Here is a 23,786-nt window from a genome sequence, read left to right on the forward strand (position 1 = left end):
GACTGCCCCGCCGACAACCGCCGGCCGCCGCGCAGCCCGCCGGGAAGCCGAGGCCCGCCCTCGCCGCCCAGCGCCTCCGGGAACTGCAACCCCCACAAGGCCCCGCGGTGCCGGCGCCTCCGAGAACCCGTAGCGGCCCCGCGCACCGCCCGCCGGGAAGCTCCGCAGCCGTGCGCGGAGCGCAGAGCACCATGGGACATGAAGTCCAGCCAGGAACGGGCTCCCGCGCGCAGCCGGGTCGCGTCCCGGGGCCTCGGCCTCCGCTCTCCCGCCCCGCCCTCCAGGTACGGGCCTCCCCCCAGTACTGCGCGGGAACAGGTGATACGGAGGGCGGGGCAAGGCAGCAGGGGCGCCTCGGCGCTCGGCCGCTGCCACCCTCCCTCCCTCCCCCCGCCCCGCCCCAACCCAGGTCTTGCAGGGCTCCAAGGTGCCCCTCTCCGCCACTTTCCTTCCCCCACACCCCCTTCCCCCAGGCCGGCCCCAGGGAGCCCAGAAGCACAGGACCACTGCCACACAGGGATGTTGAGGGTCAACAGCATCTGCACCTTTATCCCCACGGGGCTGCTGGCCTGAGACACCAACCAGCACATCAATCACCCTATAAAACCCAGAGGAAACAAGGAGCAAGTGCAAGTCCAGGGAACAGGGCCAAGGTCACGCAGAAAGGTCACTGTTATCAAAACGCTCCTGGTCATATACTTCAGCCACCACCTTGCGGCCAGCAAACCAGCGCCCGTTGAGGGCCTGGATGGCCTTGTGAGTCTCGGAGGCTATGGAGAACTCCACAAAAATCTTGACAATGATCTCCGCATCCTCCTCCTCTCCCTGCTTCTCCTGGTAGATGATGACGCGGTTGACAGCACCAAACTTGCCACACTCCTCGGTCACCTCCCCCTCCAGGTCGTCGTCGATGTCCTTGGGGTCCACCATGTTGCGCAGAACCATCACTGTGGACTGTGCGAGGAGAGACAGCTGAAAGCTATAGCTGCTGGATCACTCCCCCTGCCCGCCCCACCAGCCCCCGCTGCCCACCTCCTGCTTGCGGAGCAGCTTCTGCATCACCATGTGGCGGGCGCTGCTGCCGGAGATGCTCATGTGCTCCTGCTCGCTCAGCATCTCGGGCCGCTCGGACTCGGGAAATAGCTCCTCTTCTTCCTTCTCCTTCTTGGGCTCCAGGAGGCCCAGTGTTGGGGGGCTGGCCAGGATGGGGTTTACCACTCCCACAGAAGGGATGGTGACCGGAATGGGAGGCCGGGCTGGGGTCACACCTACAGCAAACCCACCAGGTCCAGCAGTTACTCTTCCCCCATCTCCACCCTTCCCAGGAAGGCACCCAGCACCACGTGGCCATAGCTGAGCAATGTCCATGGGTGTAGAGGGCTATGCCCAGAGGACTGGCAGGGGAAGAAGGGAAGCCTTGCCCCACCCAGGCTCACCTGTGATGACTCCTGGGGCCTGGGCAGCCATGACAGCCTGGGGTAAAGCCCCCAGAGGCTGGGCCAGAGTCAGTGCAGGGGACACCAATCCAGGTGTGGCCAGGGTACCCAGCACCGCTGCACCAGCCACTGCTTCCTGCAACCCAGAAGGCCACCACACTCAGTCCTTGATCTGGCTGCCTCCGCTCAAGACCACACAGAGCCAACCCCCAAAGGATGAAGGAGGGAGAAGCTGTCACCCACAAATGAAGTATGTGACTGGATCAGCCCTCACCTGAGCTGTGATCTTGGCTGTGGCTGCAGCCGCGGCCACAGCAGCAGCAGGTGGGAGGCCTCCAGGTGTGGCAGGTGTAAGCAGGGGCATGGGGGGTGTGACAGCCTTGCCCACCCGCAAGTACTGGCCACCCAGATCAAAAAGGTTCATGGAAGACACGGCATCCTGGGACGACTGGGCCTTTTCATACTCTGCAGGGCAGGAGCAGCAGTGAGGGTTAGCCACAGTGCCAGGTGGGGCCCACCCTCACCTCAGTCTCTCCGAACTCACCAATGAAACCATAACCCTTGTGCTTGCCAGTTGTAGGGTCCCGGGCGAGCGTGCAGGATTTGATTTTGCCAAAGGCCTCAAATACGCTCTTGATGTCGTCGTCTGAAAGGTCCTGGTGCACAGAAGCCACGTAGATGCGGTTGAAGGCTCGTGCCTCCTCAGCTAGCTGGTCTATGATGGGCTGGGCCTGCCCTATGTTGCTAGGTCTCCCTACCTGGGAGAGAGGCAGGGGACAGAGCCCCAGTCAGCACAGGCCTGGCCTCTTCAGGCTTTCAGAGAGGCTGCTCGGCATGGCTGGGGTGACTGAAGACAAGAGTGCAACTGTCCTGAGCCCGGAGCCCCACGTCCTCGGCCCTCACCTTGATGTTCCTGCCTCCTAACATCACTGAGTTCATCTGCTCCAAGGCGAGCTGTGCCGCTTCTGGGACCTCGTACTCCACAAAGGCAAAGCCCTGGGTACAGGAGCATGTGGTCAGGCCAGCACAGCCCAAGGTGGGAAGGGGCGGGGCAGGGGCAGACTAAAGCCCACCTTGTGCTTCATGGTGACGGAGTCCCAGGACATGTCAATGCTCTTGATGGGTCCAAAGGGAGCAAAAGCCTGGCGGATGGTGTCTTCCCCGAGCTCATAGTAGATGGAACCCACGTAGACCCGGCACATGATGGCCAGTGCCCGCTGCCGCTGAGCTGCCATCTGGAGCAGGACACAAGGGGAGAGAGAGCCACTGGCTTGTGAGGGGGTGGTAAGAGGCTGGGCAGCCCACTCCCCTCCTGGCCCACCTACCCAGCTCCGCCGTGGGGAGGGCTCCCCATGCGGCAGCGCGGTGCAGGCTCAGCTCCTGCAGGCAGGGTGGCAGGGGTCAGTAGGACCCTGCCCCCAGGACGGAAGGCCAGGCCCAAAGGCAGGACACGGACGCACCCCAGCCCATGCAGGTCCTGGGCAGACTGGCAGCAAAGCTGATGGGTGGTCAGGAGGCAGGGCTGCATGCCCTCCCACCCTGCCCCCTTCCAGTCTGGGGACCAGGTCCCCCAGGCGCCGGTGGCAGATCCTCCCAGGGTCCTGGCCAAGTGCTCGGACAGAAGAGGGGAGGGGAAGCCATCCAAGCTGGAGGGACCCACTAGTGTGGAGGCGAGAGAGGGGCAGAAGACAGGGCAGCTGCTGCCCAGAAGAGAGCCCAGGGGAGGAGGTCAGGAGCCCAGATGGGGGCCCCTGCAGAGAGAACAAGGAGCAGCTGCTCATGCAGGGCCAACTCAGGTTGGGGCTCAGCATTCTGCAAACCCCCATGTGCTGAGCACCTGACAAAAAGGGCTGGCTGGAGCTCACATCTGCAGCCCCAAGGACCCTCAGAAGGTGGCAGAGCTGCCAAAAAGAGAAGCCCCAGGGCTCCTTGGAGCGGGGAGGTAACAGGCCCAGCAGGCCCAGAGCTCCACTTGGGCACACATGCCTTGCACTGGGGCGAGCTGGGGCCAAGGGACTGCTCCAGGCCCTCAGGAATGGGGTTCCCACCCCTGCCACCACTACACGATGTGCTAGGCAAGGGGGTTTCCACAGCCACACGCAGTGGGCCACCAGGAGGAGCTGAGCTCTGGGGAAGACACCATAGGCCCAGGACAGGCAAAGAAGATGGGGTCCTGGTTCTAGCTTCTCCATAAACAGGGGCTTCCCTCACCCTCAAAAGGCCCCCACAACTGGAGACCCTCTTCAGACACCAGCTGGCCTAGTATATAGACCAAGCCTTCCCCTCCCTCAGAGAGGAGCCTAAAAATCAGGTCCACCTATCCCCCAAACTAGGAATTCCCCCCAAATGGGACTGTCCTCCTCAAACTGGGCTCCTGACAAGTAGGCCTCAGGCCCCCACTGAGACCAAGGACCACCAAAGGTGGAACTGTGTCCCCACTTGCACCAGGTACCCCAACGTGAAACCGTATCTGCCCCTTAGGTCAAAATTCCCCAGGATAGGAGCACGTCTTCTCTTCAGTGTGGGCTTCCCCACAGCAGGTGGGCCAAGAGCCCTCTCCCTGACATCTCCCCGCAGACAGACACTTTCCAGACAAGATACTGGGTCTGTCTGGCCCTCAAAGACAGGGCCACATCTCTCCTGTGAGAGCAGCACATTCAGGGAAGACCCCCAGGAAAGAGCCATGTTTCCCCCTCAGACTCCGTGGAGCGGGGTCTGGCCTCCTCCTCAGCTCTGGGGGATGGAGGAGCATCCCCTTCCCAGACTCCTCCACCCGTGGCAGCCAAGGCCTCAGCTACCGCCTCTGCCTCCTCCCTGGCCCACTGAGCTCAGCCCAGCCCCTGCCTGCTCCCTGGCTGCATGGCCCCTACACCTTGCTGACAGCCAGGCCCAGAGGACCAAGTCATTGCCCTTCCCTCTCCTGCTTGCTTGGGACCCCCCAGCCCCCCCCCCCAATCCATCCATCCTCCCTCCAGGGTCTGATGGAGCCGTGAGTTAGGACTCTTCTCTCCTCGGGGTCCTGACCCCAACCCAGGAGCCCGTGCAGCCTGGAGACCGGCAGAGCTGGAGGCCCAGGCGCTGCGCCTTGTGCGTGCAGGCGACATGGGTGCAGGTGGGCCTGGCGTGGGCAGCTACCCTCCTGGCCTGCTGCCCTCCGCAGTTACCTGGCCGGTTAGTTTTAAGGCGGGACCTCAGAGCAGATGGAGGCCTCCCCAGGGGCGGTCTCGGGTGGGTGCCCGCCCACACCACTGGCCCCGCCACGCCTGGCGCTCTGCTGCGCTCGTCCCGAGCTGGCGGGCAGGGCCGGCTAGGGGAGCAAGGTCCCCAGCACGCGGGCTGCACTGCCCCCCTCTAGCCCTGACTAAGGACATGAGCCCCGGAAGAAGTGAGCATGTCTATTGACCGATTGCAAAGGTGAGAGAGGATCTCCAAAGCCCATTGTCACTGCTGCCATCTGAAAGACAGTAAAGACAGAGTTCAGTCTGTTGGAGCCGAGCAGTCTCCCGCTCTTGTCACACCTCACGCAGACAGCGGCAAGGCCCGGAGTCCCCGCCCTGCCAGGGAGGTCCGCCTGCCTTCCCAAACTGCCAGCCAACTGGCCAGCCGCCGGCACCTGCCCAGGGGGGCCTCAGAGCCCCAGGTGCCCCGCCCCACAGCCTGGCCGGCGGGGCAGAAGGAAGGGAGGGGGAGGAGGGGGGAGGGGAGGAGGAAGAGGAGGAGGAGGAGGAGGAGGAAGAGGAGGAGAAGGAGGAGGAGGTGGTGGTGAGGGGGAGTATGTGTGGATGGAGCAAAGTGAAGAGCCAAGGCATCTCCTGAGGGCTGGGCAGGGGGCAGGGGGCTCGAGGCCCAGGCACCTGTCAGCCTCGCCCTGGCCTCTTCCCCACAGCCATTGTGGCTTCTGGCCACAGGGTTAGAGCAGGGCCCTGCTGGAGGAGCCCCCCAGCCTGTCCTCTGTCCTGGACCCCAGCTCAGGTGATCTGGACTCACTGCAAGGGTCAGGGCCTGACCGCTCTTATCCGAGGCCATGGGGATGGGGAGGATCGCCCCTACATGCTGCACCGTCACCTGGGCACAGAGGTGACCTGAGGCGACAATTTCAAGTCCAAGAGGAGGAGCCAACTCAGGGTACAGGGCACAGCTACAGCGAAAGGGCAGGGAGGGGACCATGGGCACTCAGCAGATGGGTAAGGCTGGGCCACTCATGCCTCATGGATGAACCCGGGTGCCCCAAGAACGAGTCCTTGAGAAACAGAACCACATCGCCTCGTGGGGACGGCCACAGGCACAGGAGGAGGAAGAGGAGGAAGAGGAGGTGGAGGTGGTGGGGGGGGGGGGCGGGGGGACGGCCTCCAGCAGAGCCAGCACCGAGGCCGGAGGGTAGGGCCCGGCGGCTCACCTGCAGGTTGGTGAGCTGCTGCTGCTGGTGCGCGATGGTCTGCTTCACCAGCACACTCTTGATGCTCTGCTCCATGGCGTACTTCTTGGCCTGCGGGAGAAGGTGGTGAGGAGCACTGGGGGGCCCAGCTTGTGGGGAGATGTGCCTTCCTCTGCCGACCGCCCCCTCCACCACCACGCACACAACTCCCCGGGAGGTACACTCTCACCTTCTGGAGGGCCTCTTGCTGCTCAGGCGTCAGAGGAGGCAGTCCCAGCTTCGCGGCTGTGCTCTGCCCGTTCTCCATCTTGATGGAGTCTGTCCCCTGGCGGTGGGGAGCAGGGGACTCATTAAGGACACGCTCGAGACCTCCCTCCAATGGCCCAGGAACACCCCGACACACGCACAACTGCACACGGCCCCCAACCCAGCCCGCTCCCAGGACAGGCAGGGCCTACTGCAGACCGGCACCTGCCTGGCCTGGATGTGGGCCCGCCCCACCCAAGACACATGCCACTGAGGAAGGCAGGTACCTTGGGGGCCTTGCGATAATCCAGAGTGGCTGCAGGGCCCAGGCCACAAAGGCCTCATCAGGAGCTACCGACAGGCAGCAAGCAGAAGGAGGAGCCTAGCCCTTGTAGCAAACATGACCCCAGAACCTCAGTATCATGTCACGCAAGAGAGGTGGCCCTGGCCATCCTTTGTGAGAAAAGGGACCATGGTTCTCTGGATGTGCAGGGACCCCTCATTCCTAGACTACCGTGGCGTCCACCCCTGCCCCACACCTTCCCACAGCCCCAGCCATGGTCACAGACTCGGCGTCCCTGTTTGGGTGGAGTTCCAGGGACCACTCAAGGAGCAGGGAAAGGAAAGGGCCTCCCTCCCAGCACACCTTCATGCACCCCCTCCCCCATCCCTGCCTTCTATGGAGAACCTGGAGCTGCTCTCCCCATCCATAACAGCCTGGAGCAGGGCTCCACCCCACCTCCACCAGACTCCTCCCTGGGCTGTGCTGAGCCCCCTGGGAAGAGAAGCCAGGAGCAGACCAGCCACAGAGGAAAAGTGGACCTGCCAGACCCTAGCCAAGGGAACATGAGGACCCGGAGAGGTTTTGGGGGGATGGGGGTGGAGCAGGCACAGCCTGCTGCAGACAGAGCCGATGCAATAGGATTAAGTTTACATTCCTTTTGTCAAAATCCATTCCTAAACTGTTTGCAGGGCAAGAATATAGCCGTGCGAGCAAAAAGAAAAGCACAGCCACAAGACTCTGTGTGTGTGTCCAGGGTCAGATCACACGTGTCTGCCCACCAGTTCAGAGGGCCTGGGGCTACCCAGCAACTGCAATGAGAGACCACTGCCAGCCCCCTCCAGAGGGGGTGTTCTGCAGCCTCAGAAGGGACAGTGGAGGAGAGAGGCAGATCCCCAACGTGGACGTGACGAGCAAAGAAGAGGTACAAAGGAGGCAAGAAAGGGCCAGCTGATCCAAACCCCAAGAACCACCAGCCTGACCAGCCCAAGTATTGGGTTTCCAGCACAAGGTCAAAGGGCAGAAGGGGCCTGGAGGCCCCCACTCTGGCAACCCAGTCTGGCCCCTGAGGCTTGTCCTCTTGGGCCTCCCAGCTGGCAGCAAGCCCGGTTCTCCTTAGTGGGACAGAGGCCCTGAGAGCTGGGGGCTGGGACTCGAGCAGGCTGTCACCATGGTGATCAATGCCAACCCCCTCCCAGCCCCTCAGAAACTTTTCAATCTCTTCTTTGTCTCGGTAAACAGAAGGCCCTTCTCCCATCAGCCAGGGCAGGGAAGCCTGGCTAGAGGGACGGCCTGGCCCCTTTGCCCATCTGCTTCAGCCCCTATAAACTCCTAGGATCCAGGCTGCACACTACGGCCAGCCCTCCCCCCAGTGTACTGGGGGGCCCACAGGAGGGCCCCCAGGCCACCGTGGTGAGCCCCCCCGGGGCCCCCTGGAGGCAGGCGCTGCCACGGAGAAGCACAAAGCACCCTACTGCCCAGCGACAAGGACTGGCTCCACCTCCTATAGGACAAGCTCCCAAGGGTGAAACAACCAGAGCAGGACAAGATCTACCCACGCCCACTCTGAAGCCTAGCCCAAGTCCCAGGCAGACCCCCATGCTCGGGCTCACACATTATTCTGCTTTGTTGTTTTATTTAAATTTGAGATCCGAAATGAAGACCTGTGTTTCTGATTATTAATACCCATCCTGTTCTGAAACAGCATGCCTGCTCCCTCGTGTGACACTGATGGCGAACAACCTACCCTGGCTCAGGTTCAGCCCCCACCTGACCACCATCACTATCTGTCCACAGCCTGAAGACACACGAGGTTGCGAGCCACCGCAGAAGCAGGGTGGACACTACGCGGGGAGGCGGGAGCCAGGCCTGAGGCTGGGAGGTAAGGGAGCAAGACAGGAGCATCTGTCCGGAAGGCAGAGAAGAGTCCCTAGGGCTCCTCCCGCCCACCCCCCTCTCTCTGGGCCCAGGGATGCATAGGCGGATAGGCGGGTAGGCGGGCAGGCAGGCGGGCAGGCGGGCGGGCGGGCAGGCCTGAGGGCAAGGATGCTTAAGGTCAGTACCTGTGGAGGTTTCCATTTGTCTCCCGCTGCCACCACTGCCGCCGCCGCCGCCGCCGCCGCCGGCTCGGACCCCCCTCCTTGCTGGCCATTGACCTGCTGCAGGCAGGAAGGAGATGCTGTAATGGACAGTCGTAAGGCCCACCCACCCCGGCCCTCTCTCCCCTTCCCTAGCTAAGGGCTAAGTGCCCACGGACGACAAAGAGAGGCCAGACAGACACAGAAAGAAACCAGCTCTGGCTTGGCCCCTGTGCATCCCACAGTACCCCACTCCACTCCACCCATTCTTCCAGAATACCTGCAGCTGATTAGGACCCTGGCATGAGGTCCTGGCTGACCTGGCAGGACCTAGGGTAGCCCAGAGTCGACAGGGAGCCATCAGGAAGGGACAGGACAGGAGATAGGAGAGCTCTTCCCCCGTGCCAAGGAAAAGCATCGTCCCCTGGGCCCACAGCTGAGGTCCTAAAGATCAGTGCCTCTCCTGCCAGCAGGCTGGGCCAGGCCAGACAGGATGACAAGGGGCACAGCTGGCCATCTCCTCTCACCCCTCCTGAGGCAGACAGGGACACCTCTCGAGCACCCCATACACGTCTGGGTTGGGCCCCCCGGCTCGGCATGAATCAGGCCCAATGCCTTCCACAGGCTCTGGTCAGGGCCACACCCAAGCCCCTCCTGAAGACACCTCTGAAGAGGGCTGCCCTCTGAATGACAGGGCCAGGCAGGTGGTCTGCACGCACAAGCCTTCCTCCCCCAGCAGTCAAGCTGTCCAGCACTGAATAACTCCAGGGAAGGCAGCTAAGGGCCTGGCCATACCCCATACCTGGAAGGGCCATAGAGCCACTGCCATGCAGAACCAGCCTGACGGAAGGAACAGCTCCCAACTCCGCTTAGCAGGATGGCAGGAGCAAAGACAGGCCGAGGGTGGTGGGCAATATGTTATGGGGAGGAGACTTGGTGGAAGGGCCCTGACACCTACTCCACCTTCTCAGAGGCTGCACGGGGGGGAACTGAGAGCACTTACCCCACTACCATTTTACCTACTGAAATCTAGGAACACAAGGGACAGCCATGCCCGCCCCTGGAGCCCTGTGCACAAAGCCAGAGGCTGGGCTGACTTGGCCAGAGGGGGTCTCATGGGCTCTAGCCCCAAAGGAGACAGCAACACCAGCCTGTGTGTGCTGGAGACATGGCCAGTGGGCACAGAAGCTGTGGCTAACCCTCAAGCAGCACCTTGGCTGGAGCTGCTCTGAACTCAGCACCACTGCTACTTCGGAGAACGAGCCAAAGGATGGGGGAGGCCCTTCTGACAATGGGTCCCACTGTGTGGGTGTATGGCAGCTGGGGACAGGTCAGCGTACGGCTTGGCACCCCCAGGAGCACATCTGGAGCAGAGACTGCCCTCTCAAGGCTCACAGCAAGAGATCACTTGAGGTCTGGGGAAGTAAGACCCATGAAGCTCTCAGACCCATGAACAGAGCCGACCTCAGGGCACATTTACAACTTCCTGCTCTCACAAATTAATGGAATAGCCAACACCGGAAGCAGGACATTGCTGAGAGAACACAACTCAGAAAAGCCTTCTCAGGAACAATTAGTCCAGCAGAGGATGCTACATGGGACATCCCATCACCTCCAGAGAAAACAAGTTCCTCGTCCCGCAGAGCTTCAGCTTCTGTCCTAAGCAGATGCTAAGAAGGCTTGGAGAAAACTGCCTTTTATTATCACAAGCAGTCACATGCTGTCACCCCCTGGCAATGAAAGTAGAAAAGGGTGGTGGTCACTAAGCTCCTCAGCACCAGGCAATGGCACCTCAAAACCTGAGAAGTCCCCTCTGGGAGGCAATGTGGCCCCATCAACCTGGGACCCAAACGCCCACACTGCCACTGCTCAGCAGCCCAGAATAAAGAGGATTATCCCCACTAGAAAACCAGAAAAGTTAGGTAATTATTTAACATTTCCAGGTTTCTGGCTCTTCAGGTCTGTGTCCTGGGGCTGGCATGAAGATTCGGTAAGCCACTCCACGTCATCCACGCACACAGCAAGCAAGCCCTACATTCTAGTTGTTAACAGCATCGGTGGAACACCCAGAGTCAAATCCCCAAAGCAGAGCTGCCGCAGGATGCTTTCCATCTGTTCAGTCCTCTTCATGAAGTGCCATGCTACCTACCAGACGGCTAGCCTCTGTGCTCATCAATTTAGATGCAGGAAAAACGAAACAAGGCACGTGCCAAGTGGCACCTACGTAAGGTGACTTCTATGGTTCATGGCCGCTGAGAAGAAAATCAAGCTCAGGATGAGAAAAAGGGGACTGAGGCACACTGGGCCTCAGCAGCCAGGGAGGCCTAGCAGGGAGCGCGCAGGCCAGGGTCTTCAGGAGAAAGCGACGGTGCCCACAGGAAAGGGAGAGGGACTGGTCCCCTGGCCAGATGGAACCCCAAGGTAATGGCCATAAGCAGGACTGAGACCTGCTATGAAAGGTAGGGAAGAACAGACTGGTAAATCACAGACACACACTGCCACCAGAAGACTGTGTCCCTGCTGGGAAGGGCTGTGGCCTGTTTCTGCAGCCACCAGGTGGAAGGCACAAGTGACAAGAAGCACTTCTGCGTTTTCCTGTGTCCTTCCCTACCAGAGGACTGTCAACAAAGCTCCGGGTCACTCTACCCCACCTTCCTGAAGCCACATCTTAGGACAGCAACCAGCGCTGTTGAGCAGGCACAGATCACAGGACAGAACAAACTCTCACTACGCCCAACTCAGACAAGACAAGGACACGGGCTATCTAGAAACCTGTCCCCTCAACAGGGTAGGAAAGGAACACATCAGGCCACAGCCTGGATGTCACTCCCGGAATTTGATGTGAGCTTGGGATTCTACAATTTCCACACCCCAATTGACCCGTGCATTTTAACCTCTTAAAATAATTCAATGGGCCACAAACAGCCCTGTTAAAAACCTCAACTTATGGGGCTCAGACTTCTTGCCCATGCCCACCTCTACGGTAATGCACACGTGTCTGGCACTGTGCCACGGCAGAGCTGAGCCAGGGCATCCCTCGGGCTCCAGAAGAACGGGGTGCTTCCACTTTCAGCTTCCAGCAGCTGCCAAGGCCACGGCCTGCCGTTCCTGCTGCTCTAGGATGCTCAGGGGAAACGAGCCATTCACTCTCATGGGCTTCTCTTCCCCCTCCACACCTTCCCAGGAGTCTGCGTTCCTGTCGCCCAGCCGCCCTCTCCTCCACTGTCCAATTCTAACCGCTGTCTCGGACCGTCGCCAGGTCCTCCACCAATATCGCGTTCCTAACCTCCCTCTCACGAAGGTCACTTGTTCCTGTGGCTTCAACGGGAAGCAGGACGTGATAGAAGAAGATGAGCCAAATCTGAGAATCCCAGATTGGGCTCCCCTCGCAAGCTGGGGCCGGGGGAGCCAGTCTGTGCCCCAGTGACACTGGTCCAGCCTCCCTCACTGGGTGCCAGCCTCCAGCTCCCGGCCTGGCCAAGGCACGCTCCCTGACCCCCAAATGTCTTCCCTATCTGCCCAGCCTCCAGCCACATGCGGAACAGTCGCCTTCTCAGCCCGGCCTCGGCAGGGCACTCTGCGTGCGGGCTGGTGGCAGGTAAATACGCGCGGTGACGCCACGAAGGCTCTAGGAGATCAGACCCTCCTGGAACGGAGTGGTGAGGGAAGAGGGTCAGGGGAGGCCCCAGCACGGAAGGGCGGGTGTACCAAGTTCTGCGGCCATGCCGCTCACTCCGCGTCACTTGAAAGCGGGTGACCGCTGAGCGGGGCAGCGAGGGGCTCCCTCCTCCGGGCGCCCGCAGACCCCGGCCCAGGCAGGGACGGCCCCTGCCCCACTGGGCCGCCTGGGACAACCGCTGCTCAGGAAACTCGCGTCCAAACAGTACCTCCCTCCTTCCTAAGGGGCCGGAGCGGCGGCCGGGCTGGGGCGGCCGGGCGCGCAGCGTTAGCGAGGAGCGCAGGCTCGGCGAACGCCCCAGGCCGCTCCCTGCAGGCCCTGCGCCCGCGGCGGCACGACGGCCGCCCGGCTCCGCCCGAGGCCTCTCCGCGACCCGGCCGACGCCGACCGCCGGAAGCCGTCGCCCGCGAGCCGGAAGCGGCGGCCCGGCCCGGCCCCCGCCTCGCGCCCGCCCCGCCCCCACGTCGCGCGAGCGAGAGCCGCGGGGGCCGGGAGCCACTGCCGCGTCCCCCGACAGGCCTCCGGCGCCCTGGCCGGATCGACGGCCCACTCCCGCCAGCTGAGCGGCGGCCCGCGGTCGCGGTCGCGGCGGCTCACTTACGAGAGCTATGGTCGCCGTCGCCATCTTGCGTCCGTCGCGGCCGCCGCGCGCGCCACACGCTCCTACTCCCTCCGCTGTCTCGCGCGATCTGGGTGCCGGCGGAAGCGCCCGAGGAAGGACGGAAGTCTCGCGATACGAGGCCCTTTCGCCCTCGGCGGGGGGCGGCGGCGGCGGCGGCGGCGGGGGCGGGGGCGGGGGCGGGGGCGGCAGAGCTTCCCGCGCGGGGAGGAACGGTTGCGGCTCCGTGGCGGGGCGGGTGGGGGGGGGGTCGCGGCGCGCGCCGCTCTCGGGTCGCCGGGGAGGTCTCGGCTCCTGGGCGGCGGAAGGTCCCTCAGCGCCTCGCCTCGCCCGCCTGCCCCGCTCCGGCCGCTGCTCTACGGTAGAGCTCCGGGTGCGTGTGCCCCCCTCCCGGGAGGACCCCCCCGGCTGCAGCCGCGCGTGCGCGCCAAGGTCGGGAGGCGCCTGTCCGCGGGCCGGGCGGGGCTGTGCGCTCAGGGCCCAGCAGCCCGACGGGGGCCCGCACCCCGGCTCCCCCAGGGCCTCCAGCCCTTTGTCAAAGGCTCGGGGTGCCCAGCAAGGCGTCGCGCTGCCCTGGACGCCTGCCGCGGGTCGCACCGGCCCCGAGGCCTTAACGGTGAGCCCGCACCTGCAAGCCCAGGCTTCAGGCCGCAGTGCCTCCCGGTCGGCCTGGCCCCTTCTCCACCCTGGAAGCCTTTGAAATAAAACAGACACTGGTAGTTAAGCGTGGCAGGACATCTCCTTAAAATCCTTCCCCTTCTAAAATGACAGGGAAAGAATTTTGCACGGGCAAAGCCCCATGAACACAGAAGTCCTGCAGCTGGAGGGAGGCGGACAACGCTTGGAGGTTAGTGTACGAGGGGTTGTGCGTGAACGTGTAGTCGGAAAAAAGGAGGAGACCACGCCCCTCTATCCCTACTGGCAGTGGCTGGGCTGTCAGTAGGGTCCTGTTCCCACAGAATGAGATTCCCGGCCTTTCCCCACCTCCACCCCTGCTCCCACTCTAGCCCCCAGCATCTAGCATCCACACACCTCAGCTGCTCTCTGCAACTGCTCCTGGCTCAAAAGAAGACTGGCAGCTGGAGGGTGCTCAGGCTAGATCCCTGGCCTCAAAAACCACCAGGCAATAAGCCCCACCACTAAGATATCCCTCTTAAAAGCAACTGGGCAGCCCAGGATCACCAAACACCTAAGAAGGAGGAAAGAAACAAAAACAAAAAGAAAAGGGATACGGAGGAGCTGAGACAATAAAGCAAGAAGAAAAGCTAAAGCCATATCCTCAGAGATGCTAATGAGAGGATGTTGCACCCAAAACCAAAACATTCAATGTATTGTACACGTGAAACGTATATAACACTGTGTGTTAACTAACTGGAAGTAAAAACTTGGAATCAAGAGCAAGAGGCTATAAAGAAAGAACACTCAGCAATGTGAACGAGTCCTTAAAAGTGAAAAATAAAAAAAAAATTTAAAAAGTGAAAAATATGAGAGGAAAATGAACAATTCAATAGAGGGCTGAAAGAAACAGTTGAAATCTTCCAGAATGCATAAAACAAAACCTGATAGGTAGAGGAGAGAAAATATAATCAGTCACGGTGAGGAGTATTCTCCAGTGCTTAGAACTGGCCTGGTACCTCAGCAGGCGCCATAATAGAGGAGGATGGATGAAGTGGTGAATGGACTGGGACTTACCACCACTGCAGGGAGGTGGGGGACACAAGCACCACTTTCTGGTGGCAGTTTTCTCTTTGAAATTTGACAGTGATATATAATAAGGCATTCAGAGTGCTTGTGTGCTGGGCACTGTTCTCATTACCTTACAAACATGACCTGTGTGATCTTTACAATTCCATGGAGCGGGTGCTGTTATTATCCCATTTTTACAGATGAGGAAGTAGGGGTACAATATCACATGAAGAAGCCCATGAATGGCTCCAGCCCATGAATGGCTCCAGACAATATGTAGTAGTTAAGGGAAACCTTAACTACTACATATAGTGCCTCTCAAAAGATAACTCCAATATCTAAGTAATAAACGTTCCACAAAATAAGGAGGGGGTGGGGAAATAAGCAAAAACAAAAAGCAAACCGAAGAACTCCGCCCAAAACACAGAAATAACAACACAAACAAAAATCCCAAACAAATATTCCCAGCACCGAAGGCTTGGGATCTCTGAACAATAGATGAAAGGGGAGGTTTTTTTTTTAAAACTATTTTTTTTAACTTATTTATTCATGAGAGACACACAGAGAGGCACAGGCAGAGGGAGAGGCAGGCTCCATCCAGGGTCTCCAGGGTCACGCCCTGGGCTGAAGGCGGCGCTAAACCGCTGAGCCACCCGGGCTGCCCAAAAGGGAAGTTTTTAATCAAGAAACATCATTGTGATGACCAAAAGAAGGGAGGGATTGAAGGAGAGGGAGAGAAATCACAAGGATCGGAATTCAGCAAGGCATGGGAATTCTTGGAACTAGATGAAAATCACACGATAGCCTCAAAATCCTGGCAAGAAATAGTTTTCAATGTAGGCAAACTTTTTTGCCTAGCTACACTAACGAGCAAATGTGAGAGTAGACTAAGGATGGGACGCCTGGGTGGCTCAGTAGTTGAGTGTGTCTGCCTTCGGCTCAGGGCATGGTCCCAGGGTCCCTCGCATCAGGCTTCCTGTATGGAGCATGCTTCTCCCTCTGCCTGTGTCTCTGCGTCTTTCTCTGTGTCTCTCATGAATAAATAAAACCTTAAAAAAAAAAGAGAGAGAGAGAGAGTAGACTAAGAACAAATAGGCAGGCTCTGTAACTTCCCATGCACCCTCTCTCAGGAAACCTGGAGGATGTTCCTCCTCAAATAGAAGGAGTGAAGGAAGAGGAAAGGGAGGAATTCAGTGAAAGGAAAGAGGTGCTCCAGATGGCTGGTGAAGGAGCAGCTTGTGCTGACACCTGGGCCACAGGCCCAAGAATAAGCAGCCTGGGGTAGGGAGATGGAATGGGGGCTGTGGGAAAAGATGAAACTGGGTAAACAATTATGCAACGAATCTCAAGTATTGAGAGGTTCACATTACTTCAAGAGAATCTAAGAATGAATTAATGACACGTGTAGAAAACTAAGCAAGCAAAAAGAAAAGCAATTATTAACTCCAGGCAAAACAAAAAGTTGTGCAAGAAAGCAAATATAACCCTAGGACACCTTGTTCTCTGCTGAGACCTGCAGTAATGACACTGCAATAATATAGACTACACTGGGATGATGCTGGGTCAGGAAACTGAGGCCAGTGACCCCTCCTCCTTTTCCAAGGACACTAGCAGGGGACACCTTATGTAGAACAGCCAATTAAAAGCAGTAAAAGCATGTGTGGTTTGTGGAAGATGGATTTTACGTGCCTGAATAAATAGAAGTTAAATTTGGGAAGGATCGGAGTTCGAGACTGCATTATTTATTGTTGGCTTAAGAAAACCCATTCCACTTTTTAAATAATATGTATATGACTTTGAAAAGATAAAATGAAAATCTTAACATAAGCATGATTAAATGAAGCAATGATAGTATTGATACTTTTGAGTTCAGTTTAATCACGGGTACAATCTGTTATTGACACTCATATTGCTTAAGACGATGACATCAGGATTTCCAACTAGATGTGTATGTTATTGTGGATTTATTTAAGTTGAAAGATGTGAGAATATGAGTAACGTTGTAGAATATTGGGATGTTTAAGACACCTTGAGATTCACTATGTTTGTACATTTGATACACCTTGGTAACTTTTATTTTGGTTTTTGGTTAGGATAATGTAGTAGGTGGAAAAATGATACCCTCTTTCCAAGGTGTCTATGCCCTAACCCCCAGAACCTGTGAATGTCAACTCTATATGGCAAAAGGGATTCTGCAGATATGATTAAGGACCTTGCAATGGGGAGATTATTCTGGATTATTCAGGTGGACCCAACCTAATTACATGAAGCTTTCCTGGCTGCAGAAAACCAGACAGATGGTTCATGAGAAAGACTCAACCGGCTGTTGCTGGCTTTGAAGATGGAGGATGGGTACATGAGCCAAGGAATGGTGGAGCCTGTAGAGACCAAGAATGACCTTCAGTTTACAGAGGGCAAGAAAATGGGGACCTTGGCCCTATCACCACAAGGAAATGAATTCCTGGCCAGTGCCCACGCCGTGCCTGACACCTGCAGGCCAACAGCCTGATGGAGCAGGAAATGGAAACCTAGGAATTAGTTCTAGGTTCACCTAGAGCCTCCAGAAAGGAATGCAGCCTTGCTAACACCTTGAGTTTAGTCTGATGAGACCTGTACCAGACTTTTGACCTGCAGAACTACAATAAATCTGTGTTTTAAGCCACTAAGTTTGTGGTAAATTCTTACAGAAACAGAGAAGTAACACAGGGATGAGCTTTCCTGGTTTGACAATAGAAATACTTAAAAGAGACCTGAATGCACTAAGTTTATACATGCAATTTAAAATGCTTAAGAATGTTTAACTCAATTTGAAGATGGAGGGGAGGTGATCCAGTAGAAAGGAGGCCAGAGCAATGAGGGGTGGGAGGGAGTTGAGTGGCAGAGATGGAGTCAGGGGCTTGTATCCTCAGGACTCGGGAGGCAGCTGCCACAGGAGTGAGGAACGTAACATGGCGAGTAGTGAATTTGCGAGGAGGCACAGTGAGAGCAGGGAGGATGCCTGAGCCCAACCCCTCCAGGCTGGGGAATGCGGGAGAAAACAGCCCTTTGGTGGGGGGCTATCGGGCCAGAACAGTGCGCAGAGGGCATGGCAGGTCCCGGTCTCAGAGCAGCAGAAAGTCAGAAGAGGCCCCCCCCCGGGGGGGGGGGGGTCTGCACCAGGCAGGGGTTGGAAGGCTGTGAACTCCTCGACGTGTCTCTGCCATCTGCTTCTCCTGCCACGTCATGGCCCTGCCGGGCCCGGCCTTGTGCCTGACGCCTGCAGGTGTGGTACCACTGGTTCAATGTGGGGGTTCCTGGGATGGGGCTGTGGTTCCAGCAGGGTATGGGCATTTCCCCAGGCAGACGTCCATCCAGGACTGACCCTCCACCCCCGGTGCTGGGGCTCCCTGGCAGGTCAGCCTCCCCCTGCTGAAGGCTTGGTCCCTGACCAGATACCTTGGGCTGGGGGCAGAACTCTTGGCCAGGCAACGGAGGGTATGGGAAGGGATTGTGAGTTGTGGAAACGGGCTAGGTGGGGAAATCCTGATCCTAAGGACTTGTGGGGCCTACCTATCCACCCCCGACCCCCAACCCAGGCTCCTTCACCCCCTGCTGGGCCCCCTGTGGCCCCAAGCCCACCACCTCCCACCCCACTCCAACGCCTCCTTGAAAGCTGTGGAAGGCAGAGGTTCCTCACTAGCGGGCGTTGGTCATCAGCCCCTGGTCATCAGCATGTCCGCAGAGGACAGCCCCTGGCCCTCTGAGCCCTGGGCCCATGTGGGGCTTCCCCACGTGGGCTGCCATGGCTGGTCCCTGGGGCTGGGGTGCGAGGTCATGGCTGAGCTCCAAGGTACTTGAGGAAGGTGCTTTCCAGGAAGGCAGCCAGCTTGGTCCGGTCATCCTGCAGGGTGGGAGGGAGGCATGGGGCGACAGAGGGGCAGACTCTGCTGTGTCCCCTCCCAGCCCGGCTGGGCTGGCCCGCACACCTCATGAACGAAGCCATAGTGTACCAGCTCGGCGGCGAGGTCCTGGGCACTGTCCGCTGCGGCGGGGGCAGGGGCAGGATGGATGTGTGAGGCCACTGCCTGTGCCCATGCCTGCCCCCCTCCACACCCTGTCCCTGCCTGGGTCCCTGGCTGGCCTACTTGGGAGCAGGTCGTAAGTGAGCTGCCGGTGCAGCCGGTCCTCCAGCACCAGAAGCAGAGTGAGCTGGGGAGGCAGGAGGGTGTGGTTGGCTCCCAGAGTCTACTCAGCACCCCCAGCTCCCTCCCCATCCCCCCCTCCCGCCCCGGGTCCTGCTCATCTGTGGGCCCCAGCCCTTTCCTTGCTCACATGCCAGCGGGCTTTGTCCTCACTCCTCTCTAGGTTGCACTGCATCTGGACCACCTGGAGATAGGCGTGAATCAAGGTCACCCACAAAGGCTTGACCTCAGCAGCTGAGCAGCAAGAGCAGATGCCATGTCAAGGGGACCCAGAAAGAACAGGAAGGACTAGAAATGGGGGTGAAACTCTAAGGAGGGCCTAGGAAGTACATCTCACTAACAGCGGCCTGGCAAGTTAAGGAAAACTTCTAGGAGAGTAGACACCGAGTCTGGGTGCTGAAGGAGCAACAGAGCTTTCGCAGGTGGGGAGAACAGCTGAACAAGGAGCCAGCTGTGAGAAGCGGTAGAGGACAGGGTTTGGAAGGAGTAGGAAGGAGCAAAGGCACGCGACACCAGGAGGGCCGGGCCTCCGAACACCTGGGGGTCAGCCTGAGGACCCCCACCGTCTGTGTGCGCAGCTCCGGCCATTAGGATGTGAATCCTGTGCTGTGGAGTGAAGCCAGGAGGAAGCAGGCTAGGCTGGAGGCTGGTTCCGCATCCAGGTAGGAAACGGGGGTGGCATAGATCAGGGTGGAGACCACGGAGACACACCCAAGGCCAAAGCCAGAGCCTCTGGGACCCAGTAGGTATGGACGTGGAAAGGGGAGAGAGAGGCTGAGGCTGACCAGGACAGGCCCCTGGCAAGGAGGGAGCCTTGCAAGAAGAGAGGCCGGGGGAAACACATCTGGGAGGCCTTGGAGGAGACACCAGGACACAAATGTCAGGGAATCAGCAAGCCAAGGGCGGGGGACCAGAGAGGCCTGGGGGCAGATGAGATTCCAACAAGGAGGCTGCTTGGGGCACAGCAGGGTCGGGGCAGGGTTGGGGGTCAGGCAGCAAGGGATGGGAGAGGGAGGGGTCTGCAGGGAGCAAAGAGCCTCCGAACAGGGGGGTGTTCTAATGAGTCCTATCATCTCCTACCCCCCACATCAGGGTCAGTCAGGACCTGGTCTCTGGAAGAGAGCTGGTTTGGGGGGCACCCAAACCCCCCGAAAACGGACCCCTCCGGGCTATGGACAGGCCCGAGGACTGGCACAGTGCGGCAGGAGCAGGAGCTCACCTTTCTGGTCTCCGAGTCAAAAGGTTCTGGCGTCGGGGTCTTGGCCTTCTGGGCCTCCTCAGGGGGCGGGGCCAGCACACGGGGCAGCCCCAGGGGCCGAGCAGCGGCAAAGTTCATCAGTGGGTAGATCCCGTTCCTGGGGATACACTGGGGTGGCTGGGGGCTCAGGCCTGGCAGCCACCAGTTCCCCAAACTCACGGCAGCTCTCACCTGACATCCTCCAGGAATTTGTCAAGCTCCAAGCAGGAGACCTCCGAGTACCTGGCACAGGTGTGAGAAGCACATGAGGGTGGCCCGCCTGCGGGCCCTGCCAGCGCGGGGCAGGACTGGGCTGGGGAGGGCCTCTGGGCAGCAGGCGCTCACCGCCACTGCAGTGGGGGCCAGGGCGGCCGGGGGATCTCTGCCAGGACTGCATGCAGGTCCACCGCCTTGGTTTTTTCCTCCACCACATTCTCAGGCATGAGGTCTGCAGGCCGCAGGAGCACTCAGGGTGGCGGACCCTGAGACAGGTCCTGCAGGGGGCCCTTTCACAGCCCTACCCCAGGCCTTTGGCCCGCCCCCCGCCCCCCTGCCCCTCACATTGGTGCTGGATGAAGCAGTGAGCTGCCAGGAGCTTCAGAGAGTGCACTTCGAAGAGCACTCGATGGAAGAGGAGGTTGTGGGCAGAGGGCCGATGGGCGGGGTCCCGGGCCAGGCACGAGAGGATGAACTCCTGGGGGCGTGGAGAGGAAAGGCTCAAGTGGGTGGAATCTCTGCTCCAGCTCCACAGTGTGAGGAGGAGGCCCCTGAAGTCCCCAAATCCCCAGGGTCCAGTCCTCATGGGAGTCTTCCAGGAATGGGCACAGGGAGCCACATACTGTGAGCAGCGAGGCCAGGACCTGGTTCTACCAGTAGGACAGTCAGGCCCGAGGCCCAGAACTTTCCATGCTCTACTTCCCATAACCCTCACAAAAACCACAGGGAGTAGGTGTCGTCATCTGCAGTTCACAGATGAGGTCTGCTCTGCCTGGTGGGGGACACCAGCCCCTGCCCTGCAGCCCCAGATTGCACCTCAGCTCAGGCCCAACTCCGGGGATGACCCTGATGGGGCCCCACCCTGCCCCACATACGCATCTGCATCCTCCGCTGCCTTGCCGGCTTTGTGCCTCACGGGTCCCATCCCAGCCCCATCCTGGCCCCATCACTTCTGACCCTGATCTCTAGAGGCCATGTGGTCAAGCCAGATAGTCTAGAGAGACTATGGACACGGCTTCCACTCCACACTCCCTTTTCTGGCCCCCAACATAAGTCACGTGGCTTCTAGCTGGTTTCCTGGAGGGTTCAAGGCAGGGATGTGGGCTCGAGCCTCTCGGAGCCTCTTTCCTGTCTCCAGAACCAGCAGAACAATAGGCTCACAGAGGGAGTATCTGTCTAGTCTCTCCCTCCTTAGAAGGACCCTTAGAGCCTTCAGGCCTGAAACTCAACACACACCATGAGGAAAGACCCTCCTCGCAGGTAGGCCTTTGTGCAGTGGGACTGGCGTCCCCCTCAGCGGCACGGACGGCTGCACCTCCAGGCCTGACCCAAACACCACAATGGCCCCACATGGAACCCTTGAGAACCAGTTGGGAGGAGTGAGGCAAGCTGCTTACCCGCATGTTGGGGTCACTTAGTGAGTGCCTGGCACGAGTGATGGCCTCTTCCGTGACCCGGGTGTCCCCGTTGGCTTGGATCTCCAGCACAGCCATCTGGGAGGCAGGGCCAGGTCAGGCACGGAGAAGAGACAGCACGGTGAGATGCAGGGTGAGCTATCTGGGAGGCCATGAGGCCCCGGGGCTAGTACCTCCAGCGCACACATCCCAAAGGAGAAGATGTCCACAGCAGTGCCATCGGCAACCTCTGCAGGGGGGAGGGCAAGTCACAGTGGATAGGGGAGATGTGGTGACACCAGGAGCTCCTGGACCCAGGACTCACCGCCATACTCTGGGGGGAAGAAATGCAGGTTCCGTAGTTCCTCACGCTCCGCACGTATAGGGCTTCGGAGGTCGTCTGGGAGTGCTGTGGAAAGCGCAGAGGATGAGCAGACTGCACCTCTCCATGCCCCCCCAACCCCCTGAGACCCCACGCACCGTTGGAGAAGATGCGGTGCCACACTGCACCGGCCACCACAGGGAGAAAGAGTAGGCGTCAATGTGATGGGGCACTGGATGTCCTCTGCCCAGGGGTTCCCGCAGCCCCCCTCCCCCGCCAGCCCCCCCTAACCCCGCCAGCACCGGAGCCAATCTTGATGAGGCCGTTGTGCTGTATGAAGATAGTATCGCTGGTCAGGTTCCCGTGGATGATGGGGGGGCTGCAGGCATGTAGAAAGCTGCAGGGGGAAAGGAGAGCAGGTGTAATCAGGGCGGGGGCACCGAGGGCATGGGGGGTGGCAGAGACCAGGCCAGGCCCTCACCTGAGTGCAGACAGGATCTGTGTGCACCAGCGCTTCCAGGCCTGGTGGCGGATGGACTTCATTGGACGGATGCGGAGAGGTGGCTGGGCCTGTGGTGCCCACCCTGCACCCCCACCTCCCAGCCGACTGGCCCCAGCCCGTTCCCCGAGCTGCCCCTCACCCACATCCCTGATGCAGTCCCAGCCCACTCCCCATACCCGAGCGTTCATGGCCTTGTGGTTTTTCTTGGTCTTTTTGAGGAATTGCTTGAGGCTGCCCGACGACACATACTCCGTGATGAAGATGACCTGCGGGGCGGGTGGGCTCCGCCAACTGCAGGTGGGTCCCTCCCACCCCCACCCCAGCTGGGCCCCACCCCACCCTCCGTGTGCGGGTGCTGGGACGAGCCGTGGCTCACCCGCGCCCAGGCGTCTGAGGCATCCAGCCAGTACTTGTGCAGCTTGACAATGTTGGGGTGGTCGACCAGCACCAGCTGCTCAAACATGGTCTGGATCTTCTCCTGGGAAGGGGAGTGGGGTCACGGGGGAGAAGGGAGGGGGGCACAGCCGCTCGAGGGTGGGCAGGCCTCACCTCATGGGCTGCGAAGGCCTTCCTGTCAGTGAAGTGCAACTCGTTCCACACCACCTCCACCCCCTCCTCTGTGTCCATGGCCAGGAAGGTGCTCTGGACCCCGGGCATGTTCCCCTGGTTCACCTGGGGGGGAGGGGATGGATGTGAGTGTGATGGGTGTCGGGCAGCAGAGTGGGGGCTTGTCTCTGCCCACTCCTTGGAGGGGAGAGCGAGCTGAGTGCTGGCCCTGGCCCCCCGGGGAAGCTGGGGCAGCAGTGGTCTCCGGGGCCTGGGCTTGGGGACGCGGAGCAGATTCCGGGGGATTCAGGAGGGTCTTCACGGGGCCAGCGGCCGGTCTGGTGCAGAGGCATAAGGAGGTGGACCTTAGGGAACTGGGGTTCCCCCAGAGAGCGTGGGAACAGGCCAAAGGGGTCCAAGGGCCGCTAACCAGGGGGCAGGTTCCTTGCCCGGCGCCCCCGGCCCGGCGTGGCCTCCCGCGCCCCTCGGCGAGGTGGGCCGTGACCCCGCGCCCCCGCGCCCCCCGCCCCGCCCCGGCCCACCTGCTCCCGCCGCTTCTGCCAGCGGCCGCACGGGCTCTCCTCCAGGATGTCGCTCTCGTCCTCGCTCTCATCCTCCCGCTCCCGCTCCCGGCCCCGCCTGGGCGCTGGCTCCGGGGCCGCCATGGCTCGTCCGGCCCAGGCCGCCGCCCTCCGAGAGAGCCGCCGCCGCCGCCGCTCCCCGCCCGCCCTGGCCCTGCGCCCAGACGCCCAGCGGGAGCTGAGCTGCCGGCCGCCGCCTCGGGCCCCACCCAGCTCCCGGAATCCGGAGGCGCCGGCGCCCGGCCCGCGGGGGTGGAGCCCGCCCGCCCCTCAGAAGCCGCCGCTGCGGGCCGGAGCGCTAAGGGAGCTTCCCCGCCGAGGGCCGAGCCCGCGCCGCGCCCAGCCCGGGCCCCGCCCACCGGGAAGGGCCCGCCCACACGGGAGGCCCCGCCGGACCCGCCGCTGGCT

General features: G+C 60.2%; 2 protein-coding genes and 1 long non-coding RNA gene across 13 annotated transcripts; 1 reads left to right on the forward strand and 2 right to left on the reverse strand.

The window, feature by feature from the left end:
• Positions 1 to 522: 522 nt before the first annotated feature.
• On the reverse strand, positions 523 to 12,846 carry PUF60 (poly(U) binding splicing factor 60). Of its 8 annotated transcripts, none has more exons than XM_077847581.1 (12): positions 12,696 to 12,845; positions 8,401 to 8,496; positions 6,041 to 6,136; positions 5,833 to 5,922; positions 4,840 to 4,890; positions 2,510 to 2,671; positions 2,340 to 2,432; positions 1,981 to 2,194; positions 1,711 to 1,901; positions 1,437 to 1,572; positions 1,033 to 1,268; positions 523 to 954 (listed from the first exon to the last, which is right to left on the reverse strand). In XM_077847581.1, the coding sequence occupies exons 1-12, from the start codon at positions 12,717 to 12,719 to the stop codon at positions 655 to 657; spliced, it is 1,689 nt and encodes a 562-aa protein (XP_077703707.1). In that variant the 5' UTR covers positions 12,720 to 12,845; the 3' UTR covers positions 523 to 654. The 8 variants fall into 8 exon arrangements, with proteins under 8 accessions (XP_077703707.1, XP_077703708.1, XP_077703712.1 ...); XM_077847582.1 differs by having other exon boundaries at positions 8,401 to 8,493; positions 12,696 to 12,824; XM_077847586.1 differs by lacking the exon at positions 12,696 to 12,845 and adding an exon at positions 12,124 to 12,258.
• A 110-nt stretch (positions 12,847 to 12,956) lies between these two features.
• Positions 12,957 to 17,065, forward strand: LOC144283469 (uncharacterized). The gene is made up of 2 exons (XR_013352067.1): positions 12,957 to 13,086; positions 13,485 to 17,065. It is a non-coding gene; the product is annotated as an uncharacterized LOC144283469 (long non-coding RNA).
• Positions 16,258 to 23,522, reverse strand: NRBP2 (nuclear receptor binding protein 2). 4 transcript variants are annotated; one of them, XR_013352066.1, is made up of 19 exons: positions 23,340 to 23,522; positions 22,801 to 22,923; positions 22,628 to 22,729; positions 22,428 to 22,517; positions 22,231 to 22,286; positions 22,052 to 22,146; positions 21,908 to 21,931; positions 21,753 to 21,836; positions 21,622 to 21,677; positions 21,431 to 21,526; positions 20,379 to 20,511; positions 20,163 to 20,265; positions 20,010 to 20,060; positions 19,800 to 19,935; positions 18,711 to 18,764; positions 18,524 to 18,587; positions 18,365 to 18,420; positions 18,076 to 18,279; positions 16,258 to 16,777 (listed from the first exon to the last, which is right to left on the reverse strand). XR_013352066.1 is itself a non-coding variant. In XM_077847589.1 (18 exons), the coding sequence occupies exons 1-18, from the start codon at positions 23,460 to 23,462 to the stop codon at positions 18,211 to 18,213; spliced, it is 1,500 nt and encodes a 499-aa protein (XP_077703715.1). In that variant the 5' UTR covers positions 23,463 to 23,521; the 3' UTR covers positions 16,258 to 18,210. The 4 variants fall into 4 exon arrangements, 2 of the variants coding, with proteins under 2 accessions (XP_077703715.1, XP_077703716.1); XR_013352065.1 differs by having other exon boundaries at positions 16,258 to 17,655; XM_077847589.1 differs by having other exon boundaries at positions 16,258 to 18,279; positions 22,231 to 22,271; positions 23,340 to 23,521.
• Between the last annotated feature and the right edge of the window lie 264 nt (positions 23,523 to 23,786).

This window comes from Canis aureus, chromosome 14 (genome assembly GCF_053574225.1).
Source record: "Canis aureus isolate CA01 chromosome 14, VMU_Caureus_v.1.0, whole genome shotgun sequence".
Taxonomy (NCBI): Eukaryota; Metazoa; Chordata; class Mammalia; order Carnivora; family Canidae; genus Canis; species Canis aureus.